Source organism: Pelophylax lessonae (genome assembly GCF_965119305.1).
Source record: "Pelophylax lessonae genome assembly, contig: HAP1_SCAFFOLD_365, whole genome shotgun sequence".
NCBI classification, from domain to species: Eukaryota; Metazoa; Chordata; class Amphibia; order Anura; family Ranidae; genus Pelophylax; species Pelophylax lessonae.
The window spans coordinates 54,638-64,339 of record NW_028119979.1 but is presented as its reverse complement, the minus strand read 5'-3'; the positions used below and the strand labels follow the sequence as shown (position 1 = coordinate 64,339).

Below are 9,702 nucleotides of genomic sequence, written 5' to 3'. Positions count from 1 at the left end.
ACGTTCTTCCGCTTTCCCGTGTCGCGCGTGTATGACGTTGCGCCGGAATTTCCAGTTTTGAAGATGAGGCTTGAAGTGCCTGTCCGGCGGGAAATTCAAAAACCTTCGGTGGAGGAGAGCTGCTGGCGCCGGATCGCAAGACCTGGAAACATCCCGCAGGTGACCGAGGGCTTGCACCACATTGGGCGACCTGCAAGAAGCCTGGATGGGGCAGCAGGTAAAGCTCCGCTCGTGGGGTCCCCCAGGGGGAACCCGTGGCCTTTCGCTGAACCTGGCTCACAGGGTTCCCTTTCGACTCCATAAGTCTGAAGGTTAGTAATAACACACGTATCTTGTAGGAAGAAACGCAATCTAAACTGAGGGCCTGAGGGAAGGGTGGGGCCTTTTAACTAATCTTAATTGATTGTGTTTCCGGTAGGAGGAGCCTCTCATCTCTCACTGTTGGGCCGTCCTGGAAGACGGGGAGAGAAAAACTTTTTAAAGGGACAGTGTAAAAAAATACAAGAAGAAAAAATAAGAAAAAAAAAAAAGCACCTCGTCCCTCTGTGCTTGCGCGCAAATGCGAACACATACACAAGTCGCGCCCACATATTTATATGGTTTTCAAACCACACGTGAGGTATCTCCACGATTGTTCAAGCGAGAGCAATAATTCTAGCACTAGACCTCCTCTGAAACGCTAAACTGGTAACCTGTAGAAATGTTTAAAGCAACGCCTATGGACATTTAAGTACCAAACTTTGTTACCATTCCACGAGCGTGTGCAATTTTGAAGCATGACATGTTAGGTATCAATTTACTTGGCGTAACATTCTCTTTCACATTAGAGAAAAAAATTGGGCCAACTACTGTTTTTATATTTTTTTATTCACATAAGTGTATTTTTTCCAAAAAAATTGCATTTGTAAGACCGCTGTGCAAATACGGTGTGACAAATATTGCAACGATCTCCATTTTATTCTCTAGGGTCTCTGCTAAAAAAAAAAAAAAAAAACAAATATAATGTTTTGAAGGTTCTAAGGCTCCGTTCACATGTGGGCGTTTTTGGGCGTTTTTGGAGCGTTTTTCTGCTCACTAATCAGCTCTCAAAACGCCCAACAAGACAAATCCCATTCATTGCAATGACCCCTGTTCACATCTGAGCGTTTTGACGCCCTAAGGAAAACGCCAAACGCTCAAAAAAGTACTTGAGCTTCTTTTTGGGCAGATCACAGGCGTTTTGTCCCATAGACATCAATGTAAAGTGTTATTTGGCGTTTCACAGGCGTTTTACAAGTGTTTTACAAACGTTTTGTTGCTCCTGATCAGCTCAAACAGCACAAATCTACACCCAGCTCTCCACCCAGCTCTCCACCCAGCTCTCCACCCCCTTGGCACGCCTCTGTGAGCACATTGTCCAGGAAACATGGAAGAAACTAATTTCTTATTAGAAGCTGAATCTTTCATTGCTATTATCCGGACTTTTACTTGTCTGTATGATACCAAAAACATCCATTATAAGAACAGGAATAAGAGGCAGAGGGCATGGGAGGAAATAGCTACTAAAGTTATTTCAGGGTGGTCGACATTGAGCAAGAAGCAGCAGCATGAGAAAGGTAAAGTGTTGTGTTCTGCATGTCTTGCCTTGTGTCTGATTTCATGTCTGCATTTACAACAGCATGTATGTGGGGGGAGATATGTGTTGCATTGCATATCAGTGTCCACCAGTGCCACATATCAGTGCCACAAGTCAGTGTCCAAGAATGCCACAAATCAGTGCCGCAAATCAGTGTCCACCAGTGCCACAAATCAGTGCCGCAAATCAGTGTCCACCAATGCCACATATAAGTGCCACAAATCAGTGTCCAAGAATGCCACAAATCAGTGCCGCAAATTAGTGTCCACCAGTGCCACATATCAGTGCCACAAATCCGTGTCCAAGAATGCCACAAATCAGTGCCGCAAATTAGTGTCCACCAGTGCCACATATCAGTGCCACAAATCCGTGTCCAAGAATGCCACAAATCAGTGCCGCAAATTAGTGTCCACCAGTGCCACATATCAGTGCCACAAATCCGTGTCCAAGAATGCCACAAATCAGTGCCGCAAATTAGTGTCCACCAGTGCCACAAGTCAGTGTCCACCAATGCCACATATAAGTGCCACAAATCAGTGTCCAAGAATGCCACAAATCAGTGCCGCAAATTAGTGTCCACCAGTGCCACATATAAGTGCCACAAATCAGTGTCCAAGAATGCCACAAATCAGTGCCGCAAATTAGTGTCCACCAGTGCCACATATCAGTGCCACAAATCAGTGTCCAAGAATGCCACAAATCAGTGCCGCAAATTAGTGTCCACCAGTGCCACATATCAGTGCCACAAATCCGTGTCCAAGAATGCCACAAATCAGTGCCGCAAATTAGTGTCCACCAGTGCCACAAGTCAGTGTCCACCAATGCCACATATAAGTGCCACAAATCAGTGTCCAAGAATGCCACAAATCAGTGCCGCAAATTAGTGTCCACCAGTGCCACATATCAGTGCCACAAATCAGTGTCCAAGAATGCCACAAATCAGTGCCGCAAATTAGTGTCCACCAGTGCCACATATCAGTGCCACAAATCCGTGTCCAAGAATGCCACAAATCAGTGCCGCAAATTAGTGTCCACCAGTGCCACAAGTCAGTGTCCACCAATGCCACATATAAGTGCCACAAATCAGTGTCCAAGAATGCAGCGTCCAGTGCCGCAAATTAGTGTCCACCAGTGCCACAAATCAGTGCCGCAAATCAGTGTCCACCAGTGCCACAAATCAGTGCCACAAGTCAGTGTCCACCAATGCCACATATAAGTGCCACAAATCAGTGTCCAACAATGCCACATATCAGTGCCACGTATCAGTGCCACAAATCAGTGTCCACCAGTGCCACAAATCAGTGCCACGTATTATTGCCACGAATAAGTGTCCACCAGTGCCACGTATCAGTGCCACGTATTAGTGCCACGAATAAGTTTCCACCAGTGCCACGTATCAGTGCCACGTATCAGTGCCACGTATTAGTGCCACGAATAAGTTTCCACCAGTGCCACGTATCAGTGCCACGTATTAGTGCCACGAATAAGTTTCCACCAGTGCCACGTATCAGTGCCACGTATTAGTGCCACGAATAAGTGTCCACCAGTGCCACGTATTAATGCCACGAATAAGTGTCCACCAGTGCCACGTATCAGTGCCACGTATCAGTGCCACGAATAAGTTTCCACCAGTGCCACGTATCAGTGCCACGTATCAGTGCCACGTATTAGTGCCACGAATAAGTTTCCACCAGTGCCACGTATCAGTGCCACGTATCAGTGCCACGTATTAGTGCCACGAATAAGTTTCCACCAGTGCCACGTATCAGTGCCACGTATTAATGCCACGAATAAGTGTCCACCAGTGCCACGTATCAGTGTCACGTATCAGTGCCACGAATAAGTTTCCACCAGTGCCACGTATCAGTGCCACGTATTAATGCCACGAATAAGTGTCCACCAGTGCCACGTATCAGTGCCACGTATCAGTGCCACGAATAAGTTTCCACCAGTGCCACGTATCAGTGCCACGTATCAGTGCCACGAATAAGTTTCCACCAGTGCCACGTATCAGTGCCACGTATTAATGCCACGAATAAGTGTCCACCAGTGCCACGTATCAGTGCCACGTATCAGTGCCACGAATAAGTTTCCACCAGTGCCACGTATCAGTGCCACGTATCAGTGCCACGTATCAGTGCCACGAATAAGTTTCCACCAGTGCCACGTATCAGTGCCACGTATCAGTGCCACGGATAAGTTTCCACCAGTGCCACGTATCAGTGCCACGTATCAGTGCCACGAATAAGTGTCCACCAGTGCCACGTATCAGTGCCACGTATCAGTGCCACGAATAAGTTTCCACCAGTGCCACGTATCAGTGCCACGTATCAGTGCCACGTATTAGTGCCACGAATAAGTTTCCACCAGTGCCACGTATCAGTGCCACGTATCAGTGCCACGGATAAGTTTCCACCAGTGCCACGTATCGGTGCCACGTATCAGTGCCACGAATAAGTGTCCACCAGTGCCACGTATCAGTGCCACGTATTAGTGCCACGAATAAGTGTCCACCAGTGCCACGTATCAGTGCCATGTATTAGTGCCACGAATAAGTGTCCACCAGTGCCACGTATCAGTGCCACGTATCAGTGCCACGAATAAGTGTCCACCAGTGCCACGTATTAATGCCACGAATAAGTGTCCACTAGTGCCACGTATCAGTGCCACAAATCATTGTCCACCAGTGCCACATATCAGTGCCACACATGAGTGCCACAAATAAGTGTCCACCAGTGCCACGTATCAGTGCCACAAATCATTGCCACGTATCAGTGTCCACCAGTGCCACGTATCAGTGCCACCTTTACTTGGGGCGACTTGAGAAGTCGCCCGAAAAGTCAGAGTAGTGTGAATGGAGTAGAGGGTTGTTTTTTTTTTAATAATGCTCTCGCTCTGGCTATACTTTTTTTTCTTACCTTGTAGTTTAATTGCTCAAACAAAATCCCTGGTCACATGACACCACAAATAAGCACTTTGTATCATACCATGAATGCACACCAATACAGAATGTTAGATTGCAATAATACCTTTATTTGAAATGATACCTTTAAATTTATTTAATGCACATCAATACAGAGATTGTCACTTATCAATTGTCATTAGCAATTTTCAATGGCTTCCATTTGCCATGGAACCTGTCCTGTGTTCATGAAGAAGTTGTTGAAGGTATCTCGAACATATGCACCAGTTGTGTTCCCACGACTCCCGCTCCATTGTGCCCTCTGCATTGTTTGCATTAAAGCATCTTCGAAGCACACACCATCCCGCTTCCTTACAAAATTATGTAAGATGCACGCTGCCTTGGCTGCGCATATTGCGTTTTCCATGTTGAGATTTATGACGCTGTGTAAAATCGCCATTTGTTTGATAGCAGGCCAAAAGCACACTCAACCACTCTCCTTGCTCTGGTTAGCCTATAGTTGAACACCCTCTTCTCCACATTGAGGTTTCGGCTTGAGTATGGCCTTAGAAGGTGTTCATGAAGCGCAAACGCTTCATCCCCAACAAACACATAGGGGACAGGTGGACCATTGGTTCCCGGTAGTGGATTGTTATCAGGTAGGTCTAGGTTATTGTTACGTAGCATCTGGCCAAAAGTAGAATGCGCAAAGATGCTGGAGTCCGAACTACTCCCGTAAGAGCCAATATCAATGTAGCGGAAGCAATAATTGGCATCCACGACCGCCAATAGAACAAAAGAGAAATATTTTTTATAATTAAAATATTTTGTACCACTGTTAACTGGTTTAATTACTCGTATATGCTTGCCATCTATAGCTCCTACACAGTTTGGGAAATTGCATCTTTCCCAAAAGACTTTAGAAATAGAGAGCCACTCGTCCTCCTTAGGTTGGGCCATCTCCACATCATGTAAGACATCCCAGATTTTGTCACAAGTGTCCCGTATAATGTAGCTAGCTGTAGATTTCCCAATCATAAATGCAAAGTGTAAACTTGCCAGGGATTGACCAGTTGCTAAGTACCTGTGGAAAAGAAAAAAAAAAACATAATTATTTTCTTTTTTTAACAGTTTTTCAACTTAAACGTAAATGGAAAAGCTTGAAGGACGCTTATGCCCGTTATAAGCGCCAGTTAAGGGAGTTCCGGAGTGGGCAGGCAGCTGAGGAACCGCCGCAATATATTCATGCAAAAGACCTTGACTTTCTGTGGCCTTCACTACAAATGAATAAGTAGGTCATGTTACTTTGAAAGTTACATATAAAGTATGCATGCAGACATTCTAGAGCATGTTTTTTTTTTCCACAGTACCCAGAGTTCCTGGAGCAACACAGCTCCTGAAGAAGAGGACGACAACGAAGTGGAGGAGAGTCAAGAAATACAAATTGAAGAACAACGAGAAATGCAATTTATGGACATGGCAGTACCGGACATGTCATTAACTGAATTAGCATCTCCCTCCCTTGAAATGCCAGTTCCAGATAATACAGAACCCCAAGTAGAAGAAAGACCTTTGACAGAGGTATCAAGAAGCCCTGAAATGCTTCCCCCCCCTGCTGCGACACTACGGCGAGCAACCACAAGGCCACCAAAACGAAGAAATGATAGATTTAACCAAATAGTGGGCATGATGTCGCAATTTGTACAAAGAAGGCAGGAAAACCCTACAATTATGTTTCTAAGAAGTCTGGAGCCATTTGTTGACAAGGTCCCTGAATCAAGGCAGATAGCAATGCGGAAGGCAATGCTGGACTGCATTTCCTCCTTCATCCCCTCTGATGACCCACCCTGCCCATCTTCAGCACCTTCCCAAATTACCTCTGCACCTTCCCAAATTACCTCAGCACCTTCCCAAATTACCTGTCCTCCACGTACTTACCACCATGCACCATCCTCATTCGCACCACCACCACCGCCAACACGACCACCTCCCTACTCCGGTTTTCCCCATTACCCAAACCCCTCTTCTGCTCCATCCCCATACTTTACACAGGGAGCAATGTTTGACAATTTATGCCCAAGCTCCCCTACATTTCATAATTTGTAATTTTTTTGGTATACAGTTTTCGGTTGCAACATTCATGTTTGCTCAGGACACTCTCCTGTGTTCAAGAGTTGTTATTATTTAGCATAGAGTTCTATGCAATTCAGCAGATTAAAAAAATTAAAAAAAAATGTACCACAAGTACAAATGTTGTGTTGGTGTCTCTATTTTATTCATACGGGGTATAGCATGGCTTATTCATAGGGGTAGAGCATGGATGCTCAACTTGTGGCCCTCCATCTGTTGTGGGACTAAAAATCACATAATATCTGCGCATTTGGGAGTCTCATGCTTGTAACTGTCAGCAGCTTGCAATGGTTAATGGGACTTTTAGTTCTGCAAAAGCTGCAGGGCCACAGGATCAGCAATACCTGGGGTAGAGGACAAGGGGGAGGAGGTTGGAGGTCTTTGGAGTGTGGGAGTAAACCCACGCAGGCACAGGGAGAACATACAAACTCCAGGCAGGTAGTGTCGTGGTTGGGATTCCAACCAGTGACACTCTTGCGGGTGCACATGGTGGGTGGAAAGGGAGGTGTTTGTACGTGGCACTGGTGGACACTTATTCGTGGCACTGATTCGTGGCACTGGTGGACACTTATTCGTGGCACTGATTCGTGGCACTGATACGTGGCACTGGTGGACACTTATTCGTGGCACTAATACGTGGCAATGATACGTGGCACTTATACGTGGCACTGGTGGACACTTATTCGTGGCACTAATAGGTGGCAATGATACGTGGCACTTATACGTGGCACTGGTGGACACTTATTTGTGGCACTAATACGTGGCAATGATACGTGGCACTGATACGTGGCACTGGTGGACACTTATTCGTGGCACTTATACGTGGCACTGGTGGACACTTATTCGTGGCACTAATACGTGGCAATGATACGTGGCACTGATACGTGGCACTGGTGGACACTTATTCGTGGCACTTATACGTGGCACTGGTGGACACTTATTCGTGGCACTAATACGTGGCAATGATACGTGGCACTGATACGTGGCACTGGTGGACACTTATTCGTGGCACTAATACGTGGCACTGATACGTGGCACTGGTGGACACTTATTCGTGGCACTAATACGTGGCAATGATACGTGGCACTTATACGTGGCACTGGTGGACACTTATTCGTGGCACTTATACGTGGCACTGGTGGACACTTATTCGTGGCACTAATTCGTGGCACTGATTCGTGGCACTGATACGTGGCACTGGTGGACACTTATTCGTGGCACTAATACGTGGCAATGATTCGTGGCACTTATACGTGGCACTGGTGGACACTTATTCGTGGCACTAATAGGTGGCAATGATACGTGGCACTTATACGTGGCACTGGTGGACACTTATTCGTGGCACTAATACGTGGCAATGATACGTGGCACTGATACGTGGCACTGGTGGACACTTATTCGTGGCACTAATAGGTGGCAATGATACGTGGCACTTATACGTGGCACTGGTGGACACTTATTCGTGGCACTAATACGTGGCAATGATACGTGGCACTTATACGTGGCACTGGTGGACACTTATTCGTGGCACTTATACGTGGCACTGGTGGACACTTATTCGTGGCACTAATTCGTGGCACTGATACGTGGCACTGGTGGACACTTATTCGTGGCACTAATACGTGGCAATGATACGTGGCACTTATACGTGGCACTGGTGGACACTTATTCGTGGCACTAATACGTGGCAATGATACGTGGCACTTATACGTGGCACTGGTGGACACTTATTCGTGGCACTTATACGTGGCACTGGTGGACACTTATTCGTGGCACTAATACGTGGCAATGATACGTGGCACTGATACGTGGCACTGGTGGACACTTATTCGTGGCACTAATACGTGGCAATGATACGTGGCACTGATACGTGGCACTGGTGGACACTTATTCGTGGCACTAATACGTGGCAATGATACGTGGCACTGATACGTGGCACTGGTGGACACTTATTCGTGGCACTAATACGTGGCAATGATACGTGGCACTTATACGTGGCACTGGTGGACACTTATTCGTGGCACTTATACGTGGCACTGGTGGACACTTATTCGTGGCACTAATTCGTGGCACTGGTGGACACTTATTCGTGGCACTAATACGTGGCAATGATTCGTGGCACTTATACGTGGCACTGGTGGACACTTATTCGTGGCACTAATAGGTGGCAATGATACGTGGCACTGATACGTGGCACTGGTGGACACTTATTCGTGGCACTAATACGTGGCAATGATACGTGGCACTGGTGGACACTTATTCGTGGCACTTATACGTGGCACTGGTGGACACTTATTCGTGGCACTTATACGTGGCACTGATACGTGGCACTGGTGGACACTTATTCGTGGCACTAATACGTGGCAATGATACGTGGCACTGATACGTGGCACTGATTGTAAGTGGAGTAGGGTGAGGGAGATGGGGTTTGAGAGATGGGGGATGGGGACGTGGGTTGTTGCTTACCGCAGTGTAATGATCAGCCTTTCCACAGGTGGAATACAGTCACGAAAATCAGTGTCTTGTCGCTGAAGATGTGCAGAGAGTAACTCCAGCAACTCATCAAAACTGTACAATATAATATTGATTGTTAGTGGGCAAATAATATATCATTCATAGTACAAGCTTATTGAGGATATTAGGAGATGTACCCACCTTTTTACTGACATCCGTGTGTATTGAAAAAATTTGTCCTCGTGCACACGAAGGTCATCATACATTGCCCAGAACTGGCCACGCTGTCGCCGATTAGCAATCACAGGATGGACCCAGTATTGTCGATTACTCTCTTCCTTCTCTTCCTCCAGCATCAGAAGTGCAAGTGATGCACAAAACAGAAATCCTCTTTCATTGTCGTCCATTTTAAGCAGCAGAGAACTCACACAGACAAAAAAGAAAAAAACAAAATGAAGAAGAGGAGGTCCCTGGGAGGTCCAATGCAGGGGAGGAGGTCCCTGGGAGGTTCCTTTGCAAATTTTGTAAACAAAACACAATGCTTTTCATTGGCCAAGTCACTACACAAAAACGCCTATAAAAAACGCCTATAAAAACGCCT

General features: G+C 46.4%; 1 protein-coding gene across 1 annotated transcript; it reads right to left on the bottom strand.

Moving 5' to 3' along the window:
• Positions 1-4,952: 4,952 nt before the first annotated feature.
• On the bottom strand, positions 4,953-9,421 carry LOC309543819 (uncharacterized protein; the record flags this gene model as incomplete). Its single annotated transcript, XM_082276252.1, has 3 exons — positions 9,303-9,421; positions 9,114-9,215; positions 4,953-5,601 (listed from the first exon to the last, which is right to left on the bottom strand). Exons 1-3 carry the CDS (start codon positions 9,365-9,367, stop codon positions 4,953-4,955), a joined length of 816 nt encoding a protein of 271 aa, XP_082132378.1. The 5' UTR covers positions 9,368-9,421.
• Positions 9,422-9,702: the final 281 nt, after the last annotated feature.